At 46.5% G+C, this 17,943-nt stretch overlaps 7 protein-coding genes across 7 annotated transcripts; 5 read left to right on the top strand and 2 right to left on the bottom strand.

Annotated features, from left to right (window-relative positions):
- Positions 1-249: 249 nt before the first annotated feature.
- L203_104987 (40S ribosomal protein S11) lies at positions 250-1,113 on the bottom strand (the record flags this gene model as incomplete). Its single annotated transcript, XM_066214360.1, has 5 exons — positions 250-338; positions 388-485; positions 545-683; positions 817-888; positions 1,050-1,113. The coding sequence occupies 5 exons, from the start codon at positions 1,111-1,113 to the stop codon at positions 250-252; spliced, it is 462 nt and encodes a 153-aa protein (XP_066070457.1).
- Positions 1,114-1,359: 246 nt separating this feature from the next.
- L203_104986 (uncharacterized protein) lies at positions 1,360-2,081 on the top strand (the record flags this gene model as incomplete). The annotated part of the gene is made up of 3 exons (XM_066214359.1): positions 1,360-1,845; positions 1,893-1,950; positions 1,999-2,081. The coding sequence occupies 3 exons, from the start codon at positions 1,360-1,362 to the stop codon at positions 2,079-2,081; spliced, it is 627 nt and encodes a 208-aa protein (XP_066070456.1).
- An 882-nt stretch (positions 2,082-2,963) lies between these two features.
- Positions 2,964-4,667, top strand: L203_104985 (uncharacterized protein; the record flags this gene model as incomplete). The annotated part of the gene is made up of 4 exons (XM_066214358.1): positions 2,964-2,967; positions 3,385-3,763; positions 3,812-4,579; positions 4,634-4,667. The coding sequence occupies 4 exons, from the start codon at positions 2,964-2,966 to the stop codon at positions 4,665-4,667; spliced, it is 1,185 nt and encodes a 394-aa protein (XP_066070455.1).
- A 529-nt stretch (positions 4,668-5,196) lies between these two features.
- Positions 5,197-7,400, top strand: L203_104984 (uncharacterized protein; the record flags this gene model as incomplete). The annotated part of the gene is made up of 4 exons (XM_066214357.1): positions 5,197-5,788; positions 5,838-5,930; positions 6,253-7,205; positions 7,260-7,400. 4 exons carry the CDS (start codon positions 5,197-5,199, stop codon positions 7,398-7,400), a joined length of 1,779 nt encoding a protein of 592 aa, XP_066070454.1.
- An 818-nt stretch (positions 7,401-8,218) lies between these two features.
- On the top strand, positions 8,219-9,593 carry L203_104983 (uncharacterized protein; the record flags this gene model as incomplete). Its single annotated transcript, XM_066214356.1, has 2 exons — positions 8,219-9,141; positions 9,239-9,593. The coding sequence occupies 2 exons, from the start codon at positions 8,219-8,221 to the stop codon at positions 9,591-9,593; spliced, it is 1,278 nt and encodes a 425-aa protein (XP_066070453.1).
- A 380-nt stretch (positions 9,594-9,973) lies between these two features.
- L203_104982 (uncharacterized protein) lies at positions 9,974-12,603 on the bottom strand (the record flags this gene model as incomplete). Its single annotated transcript, XM_066214355.1, has 12 exons — positions 9,974-10,084; positions 10,145-10,727; positions 10,782-11,113; positions 11,164-11,236; positions 11,289-11,442; positions 11,493-11,582; positions 11,630-11,897; positions 11,950-12,022; positions 12,075-12,152; positions 12,197-12,297; positions 12,347-12,421; positions 12,466-12,603. 12 exons carry the CDS (start codon positions 12,601-12,603, stop codon positions 9,974-9,976), a joined length of 2,076 nt encoding a protein of 691 aa, XP_066070452.1.
- Positions 12,604-13,020: 417 nt separating this feature from the next.
- L203_104981 (uncharacterized protein) lies at positions 13,021-17,742 on the top strand (the record flags this gene model as incomplete). The annotated part of the gene is made up of 6 exons (XM_066214354.1): positions 13,021-13,926; positions 13,979-14,284; positions 14,334-14,502; positions 14,561-14,878; positions 14,928-16,504; positions 16,558-17,742. 6 exons carry the CDS (start codon positions 13,021-13,023, stop codon positions 17,740-17,742), a joined length of 4,461 nt encoding a protein of 1,486 aa, XP_066070451.1.
- Between the last annotated feature and the right edge of the window lie 201 nt (positions 17,743-17,943).

The following is a 17,943-nucleotide window of genomic DNA, read 5'->3' as shown; positions in this document are numbered from 1 at the left end:
GCAGAGACAGTTTGTAGCGCTTCATACAGGCCTTGAATAAAAGCCCTGTGAGTAGATTGTATAGTCAACAGTCAATATTCGCTTTCTTTGAAGAGTCTCAAAGTGAACAGGTGACCTCAAATTGCTCTATCTCATGAATCCACGCTCGTTCACAATTTCGCCGCCAACCATGTAGTCAACTTCCACAAGCCTGGAAATGCCATGCATCAATGATACACTATCCATCCAAACCCAACGTTCAGTAGCATCTTAAAACTTGGCAAAACCCTTGATAGCCTTGTTCTTGGAAACACGGAGGACGTTGAATCGGACAGTCTTGGAGAGAGGCCGACATTGACCTAAACAGATGAATCAGTAGATGTTATGATGGCATTAGGAAACACTTACCAACAGTGACTTGGTCACCAATCTCGACACGGAAAGCAGGGGAGCAGTGGGCAGCGAGGTTCTTGTGTCGCTTCTCGTATCGTCGGTATTTGGGGATGCTAATGGATTGTAAACATAACCCTTGCTATCTCCAGCCAACTCCTTCAAATCTACCCACTAGTGGAGGTACTCTCTTCGGATAATGATAGTGTTGGTCATCTTGGTAGAGTGGACGACGCCATTTAGGATTCGGCCACGGATGGAGACGTCACCAGTGAAAGGGCATTTCTTGTCAATGTAAGTACCGGTGATGGCCTCTGTAAACTGCTTCAGTAAAGATGCCTCGACATGCTCCGGCTAATGTGAGGGTTCCCAAATACAACCTCCAGTTTGCCTTGTGACAAATTGGGAAATCCTTCCGGGTAACCCTCATTGGTACTGCCTGCTCACCATTGGGGGTCTTGAAGCCGAGACCGACGTCCTTGTACCATCGCTTAGTCTTGGTGGCGATCTTCTTGCCGCCTGCATATCCAGCCATTCATCCAAAAATCCCATCCAAAGCAGTTCCAGCAGTTGTTGAGTAGCGGCATGATTATAATTGCACATAATCGTAATAGAGTTGGAGAATATCCATTTAGTCAGCCTTGACTCTCTCTCATATAACTCGCAACACCTCTACGCACCCTTGAATTTGGCATTCTGGAAAAGTGGCTGCTTCTGGAAAGCCTTCTCGGTCTGCTCAGCCATTTTGACAGTTTTGAAGGATGAAGCAGATTCTTTTGGCAAGAATCTGGCTTTACGCTTTCTGCAAAGTCGCCCGGGATTATCTTGGGCTCGGAGTTTCTCATTATCCCTGGGAGAATGTGGCAATATTTGATCCCGTGGATTTGGTTCCGCGAGTGGAGGTTAGCCATCTGGTCTGCGTTTTTTACTGATATCTATTCAACTGTTACAGATAAATTGAATGCATATACAAGGACTGAAGAAAGTATAATGTCTACTCCTCACCCTACTCAGAAAACCAACAGAAGAAAGCGAAGAAGGCGTCAAGTCTCAATATCGAGCTCATCTTCAGATAACAGTTTGAGTTCTGACGAAGAGGTTGAGCCTGTAGCCAAACCTGCGACGGAAAGTATGGATGTCGATGGAGATTCATCATCTGCTTCGTCTTCCTCGTCTTCTAGCGAGTCCTCTTCATCAGAAGACTCAAACTCGGATTCAGATTCAATCTCCATCTCCTCGACCACGAAAGCCCCTGCTCGTTCTACATCGCCTGCTACTACGAAACAACGTAGGAGATACTCTACCAACTCTCCGACCCCACCACCTCCTATTACCCTTCCTTCATTTCTAGACGCTTCTCAGAAAATAAGCGCAATAGAAAGCCAAGAAGAAATTGAACGAAGGGAAAAGTTCAAAACGGTGTATATGAACAAACTTGTCGAAGGGTTTGGTGGAGAGTTGGAGAAACTGCGAGAGGTTTGTCCATGCGGTCGAAACATAAGCCCTTGTTGATGTTGAAGCAGAATGATCCAGCAATGGGACCTAAGAGATTACAGCTTTTGATTGATTCACTAGCAGTAGGCAAGTTCAATGTCTTCTTTCGATGACAGTAGCTCATCGAATGTTTAGGTATTGACATCTATAATGACCCAAAAAGAAGCGATGATGGAGGTGTTGATGAGGTTGGATTGCTACTTGGAAGCGACTCTTGAGCATCTGGTGGGTGCAGGCAAAGCCTGAGAATATGTATTTGTCTCTCACACTGCATCTGAACACAAATTTTGCCTATTCGCGAGGCCAGTGGGTGAAAGAATGAGAACAAGTACCTGAGGTGCTGCAAGCCTGTATAAAACTTTCCCTTCCATCATGCAGATAGAGCGAGCTAAACTGGCATGAAAGATATGCCGCATCTTGAAGTCTTGACCAACACTCTCAAACTCCCATATACTGCAAGGAATTGTTCTGCGACTCGTGCTCCTTCCACAGTCAACACCACGACCCATTTACTCAAAGTGCACCACATGAGCTCCCAACGCAACTTACCAGCTTCGTCATCCACAAGCCATCAATCCATCGATTACAGACGTTGAGTAACCTGTCAAAGGGACATAACATGATGTTCGGTTTGACAACATGAAAGGATATCCTATCGGGTATACAAAAACAGTTGTTGGCGAAGGTATCCAGTGGGCATGGACAAAGCTAACGGCATGGATTTTGTTAATGCATTATGTCTTCATTTTCAACCATAATTGTTTTTTCAAAAAGACTTACACAAAAACATTTGTTCATTAGGTTTATTGTTCTGCTGCCACCAAATTGGTTACAAGTGGCGCCGCACCGCTTTATATAACCCTCAACTAGCGAAAGCCTCCGTTCAATCATCCACCAACCCGCTTTATTTTTTCATCTTTCCATATTATTCTTTTTATCTTTTATCTTTCCATCCCATCCACGTATATCGCCATCCTCAGAAACGTTCGCCATCATCTTTCCACAGCATCCCTGGCCCACTGCTTAGCCATACGCCAGCTGCTGTTGTCATTGACACTCCTTTGAAAGCAGTGAAACGACCATAACAAACCTGCAACACAATGTGTAAGTGATGCTACATGCCTCTTTCACGTTTTTTTTTTCTCGTTCTGTATATCTTTCTGTGTCTGTCACTCTGGGTTCTGTGATGGGTCTTTGTTGTTTGACTTTAACTTTTTTTAAAAAGGAGTTTACTCAGTGGTTGGGAAAGAAAAGACATAGGGGTAAAGAGAATTTTTTTCATATTTTCTCTTTGGGCCAGCTGGAATTTGTTCAGTGCTTTCATGTCCCCGCACTGATCGCCTCATTCGTCAACTTTTACCTCAACTTTATTATCTCTCTTCTCTTTCTTCTTTATCTCTTTTCTTTTTTCCATTTTGTAGTCATTATAGATATACTGAGAATCTACAATTACCGTTATGGCCGACCTTCCCACTATTGGTACCGTCATTGGATCGACCACTAACCCAGTCTCCTCTACAGCTGATGTGACTCCCTCCGTGGGTTTGCCATCCGTCTCGCCAACGTCGAGTCCAGTTACGTCCCAGCCGCCCTCTTCGGGAGTCGATTCTTCTGGACAAATCAGCACGTCACTCATCGGCACAACCTCCTCGCCAGGGAGCAGTATTCCACCCTCTTCTCAAGGTGGTTCGTCGAGTCAGAATGGCGGAAGTTCAGCTTTTCCCAGCTCAGTGTCACCATCAAATAACGGGCCAAGCAACGGAGGCAGTTCCGGCCCCAGTTCAGGCTCTGGTGGTGGTAGCCCAAGTGCGTCAGCCAGTGTAACGGGAAATCCTTCCGGTGGCGGTGGGAATGATAGGCCACCAGGCTCCGTGTCAGTCTCTGGAGGAAGCAGCTATGTGTAGGTTTGGACGGGTCACAAAAAACTCTGTGCTAATGATATCTGCAGTTATGTCACAGTGACTAATTCTAATGGACAAGTTACCGTGTCAACCTCAGTAATCAGCACGGGTGCAGCTTCTGGTAACTCTTCGTCTAACGGATCATCTCATACGGGAGCTATCGTGGGTGGTGTCGTGGGTGGTGTTGCTGGTATCGCCATTCTTAGCATACTAGTCTGGTTCCTTCTCAAGCGAAAGAGGTCTCACAGAGATGACTTTGACGATATGATGTTTGACCCAGGACGACCCGAGAATCAAGGGCCTATTGATCTTGGTCCAGAGGGAGAAGCAACCGTCGAGCCGTATTATGCGCCGGGTGTCGCTTCCACTGGTGCTTCTCCTGAAATGACTCAATACCCTCGCTCTGCTGCCACAACATCTGACGGTGGTTATGGCGCCCCGTCCTCAGGTGGTCCTCCAACGTCAACCTCTACTGGTTTTGCTGGACTAGGTGCGGGTGGTGCGGGCTTGAACAATTTCAACATGGAACCCATGCCTATGCCTACTGCTCATCCGACGGGTCTTGACCCAGCATTAGCTGGTGCTGCGGCTGGCGTCACTGGGACGCCAGATGTCAATGCCATGACGGCCAAGCAAAGGGAAGCATATCAAGAATCTCAGCGATACAAAGCCCAGAACTCATCCGGCCCTAGCAATGTGCCGCCTATGAGCCCGACTCCAACAGATGCCACGGGCCTGACGGGGATAACTGTCCACAGGGATGGCGGCGCCGTTGAAGAAGATGAACCGCAATACACTAATGAGATCCCGCCCACGTAAGTGGATTCATTCTTTGATAAGTGCATTGTGTATACTCATCACTTGAACAGATACGAGTCAATTGGTCAAAGGAAAAAAGCTTGATGACTTTTAAAAAATCTTTACCTGTTCATCACAGTCAATCTTCATGGCCTTGCTTGTAAAATCCTTTCTTTTAATCTAATCGGCCCCAGCGGCAGCTTTTTTCGTTCTCTTCTCTCCCTATCTCCCTGTTCGCCACCAGTCGCGAGCACCTTGAGACTGTTATAGTGTCTAGTAATCACTTCCTTGCTCCTTACTTTCGTGGGTGTATGTATTGTAGTGACTTTGGCTATGTTTTGTGCTCTCCTATGACGACATGCATGCTTGGCGGCACAGTCCTATGTCCTTGAGATTTGCCGACGAAAAGTAGATAAACGTCAAGGCAAAGGAAGTACTGAAACAAGATACGCCACCACTCAAACTGCCACTCCACTTACAAAGCACCATTTCTATTGTAAAGAACAGACATTTTTCTTGAATCTTTCTTGATATATATATATATCTTGTTTCATTTCTGTTCTTCATTTATTCTTTCTCTCTTTCTTTTTTCTTGTTGACGCATCTATCAGTCGAGCCTTGCTTGGCTACCGCCATGTCAAGCCACCCAACACGTTCAGGAAGACACTCATTGCCAGCAAGTATTATCATCACTGGGACCTCAAGTAGACCTACTATTGGTGGCATTCGATATAAAGATGGTTCGGTACTGCCACCGCTCCCACAGTCGCTCTCCTTGGGCAACCTATGTACCAGAGGAAGGGGCCAAAGCATCAAAGGCGCAAAGGGCACAAACGGACATAGCCTCGGACGTAATGGGACAAGCACATTTGGAGGAAAGGGTTTGGGAGGGCCGACAGGTGGAAAGAAAGAAAAGGGCAAAAAAAAGAAGAAGGGAATGAAAGGATGGGCATGGGTGCTTGAGGATGAGGAAGGGAATGTTATTGACGTTCAGAGCGACGAAGATGAGGGTATGAAGAAGGAGACTGATGTGACCGACACGGGAGTTGTAAACCACTTCATTACGATCCCACCGCTTGCTTCCTCGGGTACAGAGGTGGACGCTTCAATAGTGAATGACGGCGAAGCGTTGGATACGGCTACGACAGTGCCAGATACGGCTCTGGTGACTCCGAAAGAAGAGGAGAAACATATGGGTATCGAGCTGCAGTCGCCACAGAGTCAAGGTGGGTGTATTCAATCTTCTCCAGTGGTTTGGGTTGCTTATAATATCAGGCTGGGTAACGGTGGAAAGCGAGACAACGTTGGGCAAGAGGGCTTTTAAGAGCTCAAGTCCGGTCAGAGCTGATGAATCTTTGGAATACAATGGTGGGTCAGTTTTCTTGATGTCTGCAAGTTGCAAAGGATATGTGGCGGTAGAGTGCGAGGTTCATTCAACCTGAGCATTTATCTTTCCGCTTTTGACTCTTCTTTCCGCTGTCTTTTTTGCGCCAGCATTAATGACAGTTGGCTGCCTATGGATCGCATTTCTGTTTTTTTACAAAACACTTTGTATCTCAGACTTGGTGCATACCGCAAGTATAACCTACTATGTCTGGTATTGATCAATTTGGACATTTTGGCGGCAAGCCACCACTCGAAAGCTGGGGAGAAAAGATACACGCTGACACTTCGTCTTTTATCGTTCCAGCCGCGACTTTGCTCGCATCACAAGCTACAGAGCAAGACAAGGATGAACACCGTCCCAAGCAACGTCGCAAAACGACTCCTACTGTGGAAGCAACATCAGCTCCGACTGCGCCATCTACCTCCTCCTCTACCACGTCTGCTTCCATAAGTACCACGACTACTGCTGTTAATGCATCCACTCCAGTGTCGAAAAATGCACCTCGTCGCACCCAGCCTACTCGTCAACCCACTTTGCTTCCTGGGCCATCCACATCTGGGCCATCAGCCGTTGTGCGTACTCGACTTGCGACACGTGATATTATGAGCCACACGGGGCTGGCTCATGTCGTAGATAATGACACGCCTTTGGCGGTTCCTCCCCGGCTTGGGATGGGTGAAGGAAAGTATACCAATTTCAAAGAAAGTGCTTTAAGGGAAGAACAGGCATTACGCAAAGAGGCAATATACATGATTGATGAAGCGAAGAGAAAGAGGGCCTTGGGACCTTTACGTGATCGTGGGATTGGGATAGGAATAGGCAGAATCAGAGACAGGACAAGAAAGAATTGGAATCTTGAAGTTGCGCCTGATGACGAGGAAGAGTCTTTTGATCGTAGAACAAAGTCAAGAGAGGACCTCTACTCTGAAGACGAATGGGATAGTGACGTTGGGCCCTCGAGCAGGAAGGCAAGGCCGACAGTCAAGGCTCCTCCAATACCACCTCCAACAAAACTCTTTGAAGAAGAATTTGAGGAAATACAAAATTGGTATCGCAGGAAAGCTGCCGATCATAGAGCGTCTCTTGCACGTCGACCCCCCGATTTAAGCAAGTTACGAGATCCAGTGGTGGTTGTCGCAACCCACGGCAAGGAGACGTTTCCGAGAGACAGAACGGAAAGAGGTTACCACAAAGGTTTATCTGGGCTGAATGAGGACATGGAAGCGGATGCACAAGGGTTTGTTCAGAATGTTCGGGTATGTCTATGAATGATGTATATTGCAAATGATACTGACAAGCCAGACTGATAGGCAAACCTTACAGGTATTGCGACATATTATTTTCCCCAGCGTACAGCCAAAAGAGATGCTTTTTTGGATAGGATAGGAAGAGGATTACAGAGGCTGGGACACGAACTGACTGATAATGGTGATGCTGCCGTGCTACCTTGAATGTTTCAAATAGGTTTACATAAAAATTCTTGTCATTTACGATCTTTGATGATGTACACATTGTTGCCTTTGCCCAGATGGAGTAATCTGATTTGTGCCTTGTCGTATACACAAACGCCCGGGACTAATGGGAGATTCTCACTGTGTGCGGCGGAACAAACGCAATTAGAAAAGTGTCAGTGTATCAGAAATAGGGCAAAAGACGATTGTAATCCACTCTTCAATCGCAAATCGTATCTCCAGTTATCCCCCGGCATTCAGGAAAAGATAAATAGGACGGAGATGGAGAAATAGATGGTCGACATCAAATACTCACATCTGTAATCAACAGCCAAGCATCATGAGCAGACAACGAGTGATAGCCTGCCTGTTGTCGTCTGGGGTTGGGGCGTTAACTGCGGAGTAGTATGTAAGCTGCCTGTTTTACTGCAGGTGATGCATCAGCGCTATACTTTGCATTTTCCGCACATGGCCAACATCGGTTAGAGAATGTCTTGTGGCTTGTGAGCCAGATGGCTACAGGCGATGGACGCCGCTTGCTCATGGTCCAATGTCAATACCATGATTATGTGGTTTGCGTCGTTCCCATCGTTCCTCACACTGCGATAAAGTTTTCTGTCCAGGTACTCCCGAATTTTATCCTTGTATTGTTGCTGATAAAGCTTAATCCTGCCCAGGGCGAGATTGTGACAATTTCCCTGTCTGGCAAGAGGCATGTTCGAGATCAAAGTTGAAATGATCGTTGTTTATATAGAACTTGGAAACGAGGGTTTTTATACCACTGTCATGTCTGTCAGCAACCAGTACACCCGCCGACCATGCTAGACACTGCTCTCTCTCCTCGCATCCACAATCTGCTCATACGAGATGAAGCCACAGGCCCAAGTCTCCCACCGCTACAGACGAGGCCGAGGATGGCATCCCGGCGTAGCACAGATTGTATGCTGCCACCTCTGCCTCTTTCGCCCCAAGGCAAATTTGAAAGCTCACCTGTATTTCCTGCATCGCCATTGTCTCCATCCACACGATCTTTTTCTTCTCCCACTTTAGCTTCTTTCAGTCTGCTTACCACACCTCTCGCAAACAAAAAGACAAACAGCATTCGGTCTCTGCTGAACGGTCCTTCGTCTTCCCAAGGCGCCACCCATCATGCTCTCAGAGACCAAGCAACAGCGAAGCGTCTCCATCCCATCCATCGGCCCCAGCCCACTACATTTCCCATGGCTGACATTGACGAGTCAACCTACATTGTTGAGCGATCCTACCTACCTCTCACGCAAGAGTCAGCCTACCACCCTTCTCGTCGATACCATTCATACTCTACGCACCCAAGCGGATACTATCCACCGCCAATGGATCGACCAGCTCCCTATAGGCGACACCCTTCTCACCCGTACGAGCGATATCCCGTATACGCTTCCTTCCATCCTCCTGCCCAACTCCACTCTGCTCCATATGCATCTCCAGCCAGCCACCATGAGATCCAACCAGTTCCTGTTCAGCCTACCACTGCGTTTGCGACAGTCTCATACGATCCTGGTCCACCACTTGCCACTTCAAGCCGTCCTCCCATCTCCCGAACGACCAAGGCTTGCAACAGCTGCCGCGCCAGAAAAGTTCGCTGCGACGCTGGCACAACACAAGAAAGGTCAATTCGAGGAATGCCATGTTCAAGATGTAGAGAGAATAAAATGGAATGTATTTATACAAATGTACAAAAGAAAAGGGGTCCGTGTCCTGGGTGAGTCACTCGTCGAATCTTTTTAAAAAGAAAAGAAGAAATGTTGACTTTTCCTCTTCTTCTTCATCTTTTTTTTTCTTTTATACATATATTATAGCACGGCAAGACCATTAAACGGTAAATCCAGACGAACTTCTACTCAAAAGCAAACCCAGAATCAGTTTCAAGACCATTCCAACGGCGTAGACGTTGACTATTCCCAACAAATATCCCTCAGGCGGTCACATCGTTCCAGCGTCGCATCTGTCCAGGCGAACCAAGACATCGTGACCCCAGAGGAGTCAGATTGGACGCATACATCTCAAGGATATGACCTTCTTCCGCCTTCAGTGACTGCTCAAAACGGAGGAAGACAGGCCTCGATGGGATATGATTGGCAGGCTGTGAATGCAGGTATGAGCAAGCCTGTTTCTTCTGTACGAGGATGGCCGGCCGGGACGAAGGAGTCGTAAAGCGCGGTCCCGTAGAAGGTGAAGCGGTGGTTGGCTGAGGGAGAGGTGAGAGAGTATGAGTGAGGCTCGGAGGATACGATGGGTCTTGGTCTGTGGTCATAGATACAGATACAGTTCAGTGGATATTCTTGAAGCTTACTATAAATGCTTCATCTATAGTACAATGTTTGACAGGAAAAAAATTGATAGGTTTTATATACATGATATTATATACATGAAGAGAGGTCCATGACTCATGTCGTCCTCTTGAAAGGCATCTTGTTCAAGGCGAATGATTGTTCATGACTGCCTAGTCCTTGACTTGCTGACGATAGAGTCTTCAAGCATTTAGCCATGTGGACTGTCTGAGAACGGCAGAGACGGATGCACGGCTGAGCCGGCTAGGTTTCGTCTTCATTATCCATGATCCCAGGGAATCCTCCAGGCATTATCCCGTTTCCAGTTCGTTGCGCTCTTAAACCATCAGCTACATTCTCTGCCAGCTGCATCAACTGTGGAAAGTCATTGGATCAGAGATGATTCCGTCGTATATTAAACGGAAAGATACTTACCTGCTCAAACATGACATTCCTCTCATTCTCTGGTATCCTTCTGATATCATTCTCTCTAGCCATCTGAGCCCAAATATCCTCAGCTTGTTGTCTCCAGTTATCAGGATTTTGTTGGACAATGTCAAACACCTGCTGAAAAAAAGTATCCATCAGACGCCATGCACCGCCTGCACCATCTTCCATTCCTCTATCGAGTCCTCGTCGAGATGGTCTGATACCTGCAAAATACATATTGTCATACGCGGAGATAGCCGTTGTTGGAGGTAAGGGATCAAACGAATTAAATGGACGAGAAACCACTAGAGGTGGGAGAAATCCGAGCCAAGAGGTACTTTCAGTACACATGACATGTCGGCAGATGAAGAGTGGTACATTGATTGATTCGTCTACAGGATCTCGTGGTGCTTGTATAAGTGCGAGAATATCGTCCCGAGCAAGTCGAGACGTCTCGGAATGTAAATTTGCAAGTGCGATGGGAAGTTGAGATTCAAACCATGTAACGCGATCCCCGTCTTTCCAGAGCGATTCAGAGCGAGAAGCATATATCTGAGAGAGGAGATGGATGACATTTGATGGTGATTCACTTTGTACAGTCTCTTAGCGTAAAGATCCCCTCGTTTGACAATGATGAACCAACCTATACCCAGCCTCAACTTGGAAAAGGACCTCATTTCTTATGCCACCAGGTAAACTTGCCCCGATTTTGTCTGCCAAAGGGATAACCGCCTGTGGAAAGTCTGTGATCGCCTCTTTAAGCGCCTCATCACTCTTCGTATGGTCTTGACTCTTCGTTCGCTCCTCTTCTGCGCGAAGCGCTAAGGCTTTAGCATATGCCATACCAGGATAAGCAAACCAAGAAGCAGCAGCAGGATTGGTGTCACCCTGTTCCAGCATAGACAAGAGCCAAGAGGCATTGCCTGATTTGATGGCAAGGAAGTCAAGCCAGAAAGAAGCACCATGTGGATCGCGCTGCAATACCAATTCAGTTATGAGTCAATGGATCTGCCAAATGTGCCTACTTCTGGATCGAGAGCCAAGAGAAGCTTGGCAAAACTGAAAGCCGTTACCCAACAACCTCGTCGACCTAAATATCTGTTTAGGTGTGTCAGCCATTTATCATAGCTTAAGATGAGTCATGACGCACGAGATGATTCTATGTAAAGCAATAAACATTGGCCGATTTTCCACTCTATCAAAATCCACTCGTGAGGCACCAGAAACGATATTGAAGGTAGGTATGAGACATCTGTCAATGGCATAGAGAGCTCTTTCAACGTAATCAGATGCTGCACCAATATCTTGCGACATAGTCAACAAAGAAAAATCACTGTTTAAAGAAAACACTTACCGGATTGAAGCCGATAGACTTCACTCAATTGGAGTAATGTGTCTACATGCCATGGATAGATTTGTAACAGGGCCATCAACTGATTTGGGTCTGACAATTGTTGTCAATATTTAAACCTCTTGTAACCTCTGACTAACCGTGGGATTGTACCGCTCCCATAAACTGCCTCTCCACCTCCCTCCAAACTCCTACGTGCTCAAAAGTGAACCATCTTTCGCCTGTGTCAAGCCTCTCACTCTCTTTTCTCTCATACAATTCGATCACTTCTTCGTCTGTCATTTCACGCATGACGAGGCCAGCCAGAGATGTAGCGGGGGGATACTGTGGTTTGGGTTTTGATATCGTATAGCGTAGTTTGGAAGAGGGTCCTGGACGGTGTTTGTTTGACGCCGACGCTGCTGTTATCTGTCTTACTACGTCAAGAGATGGATCAGGAGGCATGCCAGGAATGACTCACCACTTTAGAACCAAAGAAACGGCGTAGCTCGACATCAGCATCGAGATTCTTGGGATCAACTGAGAGTAGTGACCTGGACAAGTCTTAGTTGACAATAAAGAGGTCAATTCAATCTTGATCCATACCGAAACGCTATATTGCTTCGGGTTGCTGCAGAGCTTCCCCCTGATTGAGTAACTCTTGCGACTTGGTCTTCGCCATATCTTTATAACATTAGTCCAAGTAGAACGTCGCGCCTATCACCAACTGCAATTTGAGCTCTGCCAGAGCTCTATCAACTTCATCTAGGCCAGCAAAAGGGTCAGTTTTCTTTTCCTTTTTCCTGTTCTTTTTATTCTTCTTCTTCCCCTAAAATGCCATCAATTCAAGCTGTGATAATGGCAAGGACGATGGCAACCTTTTTAAGAGACACAGTGGGCTCATCAGATTCACCTTCTTCTCCCTCTTCCTTCTCCTCTCCGTCGTCTCCTAGCTATGGCATCCATCAGCAGAGGCTTCGTTGCTAGAGTGGCATACTGCTGCAAAGGCGTTCAATGATGCTGGAGGAGCACCCTCGTGATCCTCTTCCAACTCTTCTTCGTTGGAAGAATAGGAGTTGAGAGTTTGCAAGTCTTGTACTTGCCTTTGCTTGCGTTTACTCAATCTTTTTGACATGATAATGTAGTTTTGAAATGAGATAGATTTAAAAGTTGTATTTGTTGCTACTTCTCTGCCACATTCTACATGCATACATAGTTGTTTTTGTTACTATTCTTGATTCGTATTTTATATACAAGCATTGTGGTTGCTTTATTTATTATTAGTCAGTACAAAATTATTTTATAGTACAACTACATAACTGGGTTGGGATAAAACTCCAAAAAGTGGCTGTGAAATATTCCTACTTGCATTTTGTATTTTTCATCCACTCTATCAACAAAATTCAACTTTCTTTTTCATCTGTTCTTTTTTTCTCTAAACAGCTCTTTTGCTGACGCCACGAGGCAAAACAGCGCCAGCAAGGCGTACTGGCCACACGAAAATAAATCTGTACTTGTAGTCCGTATACTCATCCATCAACACGCCTGAACAATGTCTGATTTCCATCATGCTCTTTCTGGCGCACAGAGAGTAAACTCAAGTCCTCGTCTACACAGATATACGAGCCCCTACAAGCGACCACAATCAATGGCTCTACGTTCATCATCTACCATGGGTGATTTAGCTAGTTACACAAAGGAGGAAGGTTTGCCATTGAAATCACTGGCTACGCCTGTGACCAAGACGAGGACACAAAAACTTGTGAATAGTACGGGACCATTATCAAAATCAAGAAACGAGAGTTCGCTGTTTTCTGGCATCAAGTCCATAATATCTAAACCATTGCAATGGCTTGCGACTCCTGGAAACGATTCGGCTAAACGCGATAGCGTATCTTCGTTTGGTCAGGACTTGGAAGACCCAGAGTCGCCGTCAGACAGACGAGAAGGCAAAAGGATACGACGGATATCTCCTCGTCACAAGGAAAACAGTATAAAGGGTGATTACGATCCAGAACACAAGTATGACATTGGAGGTCATGCCATCAACGATTTTATGCTGCCTCCTCACGTCAATCTAAAGCCTAAATCTAGACAGGGTAACAGACCTGCATCTTACTCTAGCAGCACTTTGCCCTCTTCTCACTCCATGTCGTATCTTGATCCGCCGCCTAATGCTCTTCGGTCGGGAGTAGCAGCGACTCTGAAATCTACTTCCTCGCCCAGACGAGGTGGTATGTTGACTAGATCAAAGAGGATGGATTTGGCTTCCCTCGCAGTGGACGACGATGATATTTCTGTGTGTGAAAGCGATATTGAACATAAGGAGAAAGACAGTGATAATTTGAGCCCTTGGAGGTCTCGGTATGGGAGTACCAGCGCTGCGGCTTCGCGTGCAGTCGCCCCGAGAAACAGGATTGCCAATCGGCCCAGATCAGCAATAATTGAGGAGCGTGATGTAGGTGTTGCTTATTACAATTATGTTCAGTTGGATTTTAACTTGACTTTAGTTTGCTATCCCTTCAGCTTCTCCTTTTCGTGTGACTGCATCTTCTAAATCCACAGGTCAGGCAAGCGCAATTGGCCTTGCCCGCTCCTCTACTCTCAACAATTTTCGTCGTCCCACTAGCCTTGTTTCTGACATAAGCTTGACTACTGTTCCACGGAGTCTCGCTAGAAGTACAAGTGTAAAGAACTGGCGAGAGTTGGATCCAGAGGTTTCTTCGGTCTATGGAGGGAGTGTCAAAGACGGCAATGATGATGACAGATACAGCGCAGATGGCGAGACTGTAAGGAGACGAGAAGGTAGCGTTTTGGTAAGCGTACCCAACCTTGAGAATGCCTGAAAAATTTACCTTTTTATAGGATTGGTTTGCACAGGATAAATGGGATAAACCTGGATCGTCTGCTTCTTTAGCTGCATCAAGAAGATTGGGATCTGCCACCCCTTCCGCATCGTCCACCATTAGAAAAGGTCAAATGATATGGAATCCTACAGAAAAGGTGTTTATGAGAGAAAGTGAACTCAAAGCTTGTATGTGATATTCCTGTGTCTTACAATCAAACGGTATTCATATTGAGATTCTACATAGCTCAACAACCAGCCCTTGTACACAAAAATGAAGCCGAACGCATCCTGTACACTCTTGAAGCTATGCGCAAATCATCTCCTGGTGATGCTCATAAAGACAGTCTTCCACCCCTTCTTGGACAGTCTTCTCGAACACTCAGACGTAATATAAATGTACCGCTTGCTACGGCTGCTGCTGGTGAGAGTGCAAGGCAAAGGAGGGATAAGGAGCGTTTGGGCGAGCGGGGCGTATCTGTCATGATAAGTCCTTATGGACGAAGGAGAATTGCAGATAAAGAGGCTAGAGATGTGCACAGACGTAGTCAGACTCAGGAAGGAGGTATGTTTTAGTATCTCTATGTTCAGAATAATAATTTACACATGTTTAGAATACCAACCTTCACCATCCCCATCAGACGTAAAGAGCGAGCCTAGTCAAATGGACCCACAGCCGGAAGTTGCTGCTGGTAAAGGCTTTTCGGTTTCTCCTGTCTCCACGCCTCGTCGATCATCTAGATTAAAACATCAGTCGACAGAAAGAGAGACAACTCCCAAACCCACTAGAAGATCGACACGCCGGGGCACCTCAAAAGAACCAGATATTCACAATGAAGCGCCTATCAGATCTTCGAGACGTACACGAAAGACCACAACAGAACGAGCACTTTCCCCCTCACCTCCTCCAGCTACATCCGCTCCTCCAATGCCCATCATTACCGAGACCGCGCCTTCCCCTAACGGTTCTTCTGGCACATCAAATTACCAGCCTCGGCCATCAAATGAATTGTCTCGAGGTGGATCATCTTTGCGTGCCAAATCTAATACAACTAAGAGGACTCACCAGAGCGCTGCAATCTATTCTCGATCTCAGACACCTACTTCATCTGGACGGTATTCTGCTAGAGATGAGGATCTACCTGATATGGACGATTTAGAGCAAAACAAAATCGCCTTGCCTTCGTTTAGTGGCATATCATTCGATGGAATTAAGCCTGTTGCTAATGACCCTAAACCACCAGCAAATCCTGCAGCGCCTTTACCTCCTCTTAGCTTACCTCGCGCCGGTGGACCTCTTGCTCGCTTGGGTGTGGCTTCAACGCGACCGCGTGCATCCTCCCCTCTTGCTACAGGCTCAATTATTGCAATTCCTGAATCACCACCTACTCTTTCAACCCAAAAGAATGCTGAACCTGTCCAGCCCCTAGCTGGAGGTATCTTCCCTATTGGCAGCGGTGCTGGCGTGAGCGCCAAGTCTGGTTCACTCTTCCCTGGTATCGGCGGTAGCGGTTCAACAACTCCTGAGAAGACATCTGTCGCTTCTCCCTTCTTTTCAAAACCTTCTTCCCCAGTCGAAACCCCAGCCACCTTCACAGACAAGCCTTTGTTTTCATTTGATAAAAGTTCAGGAATTAACACCAACGAGATAACCAATGACAAACCAGCGGGTATTCCTAACTTTTTTGGACATGTCACTGCTCCTCCGATGGAAAAGTCTTCATTTGCTCCGTCGTCTGGTTTTGATCTTGGAGCAAAAAAGTCTGAAAAGTCTGAAAAGACGATTTCTACGTCTTCGCCCGCTATTGCTACCCCTTCAGCACCACCATTCAGTTTTTCAAAGCCTACGGATAAAGAAGATATCAACTCTAATGGTGGCACTTCTCCGTTTTTGTTTAGAGACAGTGCCTTGGGCGAAAAGAACAATTCTGCTGCTGCACCATTATTCAAATTTAGCGACAAGGATGGGTCTGCCGGTACTTCATCATTTGGTTTTGGGGAGAAAGTTACTCCCGCCCCTATCGCTACTATCAGTTCTGGTGACGAAAAGAGAGATACGGCATCCATAAGAACAGATGCGAGCGCGTTCAAATTTGGGGGTGACAAAAAGGAATCTATACCTACTGTCGATGGCTTCAAAATTGGCGAAAAGAAGGAGAGTATGTATTCAACTACCTCTTCCCCCTTCTCTGTAAGTAAATACTACAAGTGATAGAGTCATGATTTTCTAATTTTGTGGTATAGTTTTCTGCACCCCAAGTGGTTGAGGCACCCAAATCTGCTTTTTCTTCCAGCACTTCATCTCCCTCTACTTCCGTTGCCCATAAGCCAACAGTGGAAGGACCATCTAAACCCTCTTCCGTCTTTGGTCAACTGGATGCCAATGCTTCCAAACCTGCTGAGCCTGCTTCCAAACCCGCCTTCTCGTTTAGCACACCATCCACATCTACGCCGGTTTCCAAACCCGCCTTTAATTTTGGCGCTAGCTCAAACACTTTTGTCGGTACACCATCGCCTATCTTTGGTACCCCAAAAGATGCCAATGCCAACAAATCTACTACTCCAGCTGCTCCTCCGCCAGCATTTGGTGGCTTCAACTTTGGGAAACCTGCTAAAGAACCTGAGGAGAAAAAGGACCAATCAACACATCCGTTCAGCAATGCACTAGCTTCTAAATCAGATTTCACATTTGATCAGCCCTCTAGTACCACTAGCACCACAAATAAAAGTACAGGCTCACCTTTTGGTGCTCCTGCAACCAATGGTGATGCATCAAAGCCCTTCGGGAACATCATTACTAGTGGAAGCTCTACACCTAGCTTTGCTTTTGGTGCCTCAAAGACTACAGCTCCTGTTCCAGATGCTAATGCCTCTAAATCAGCTTCTTTCATGTTTGGTGCTGCGGGTAACAGTGGTTCCACTACTACGTCTAACCCCTTTGGAGCGACACCGGCTGCTCAGACAACCACGAGCAGTCCTTCCTTTCCATTTGGAGCAAACAGTGCTACTCCTACGTCTAATACTTTGGGCAGTAATTCTGCTGCTTCTTCATCTAACCCATTTGGACAGCAAGCAGACCAAAAAGTTAAGCAACCTGTGCCAACGACACCTACGTTCAACTTTGGTGCCTCACAGGCTCCGCCAACTGCTACCACACCTTCATTCAGCTTTGGTCAACCCACCGCCAGCACCCCTGCCAATCCCAACTTTTCTTTTGGAACACCAACTCAGCCAACAAGTGCGCCTTTCGGCCAGCCTTCGGCACAATCTGGTGGTTTCAGCTTTGGCGCAGGGAATGAGACAGCAAGATTCAAGAGTCCGACGCCAGTACCAGAAGGCGGAGGCTTCAGTTTGGGGATAGCGGGCAATAACACAGGGCCCGGTAGCCCGGGTGGCAGAAGAGTCAAAGGGTTACCACGAAGGCGATGATGAGCATGACGAGAAGAGAGGGGCTATACTTGGTGTATATGACAACTGCAAAAGAGAGTGGATAAGAAAATGTGTTTTTGTCTTTAGCATAGTGACTAGCATCTTTTACAGGTATAGTATGATTATTTTCTCTATCTACATAATAGTAGCGCTGCATTTTCTTTTCTTTTCAATGTAGGTAGTGTCTATGACCCAAAAAGC

Source organism: Cryptococcus depauperatus, chromosome 6, assembly GCF_001720195.1.
Source record: "Cryptococcus depauperatus CBS 7841 chromosome 6, complete sequence".
Lineage (NCBI taxonomy): Eukaryota > Fungi > Basidiomycota > Tremellomycetes > Tremellales > Cryptococcaceae > Cryptococcus > Cryptococcus depauperatus.
This window is presented reverse-complemented; position numbering and strand designations above follow the sequence as displayed.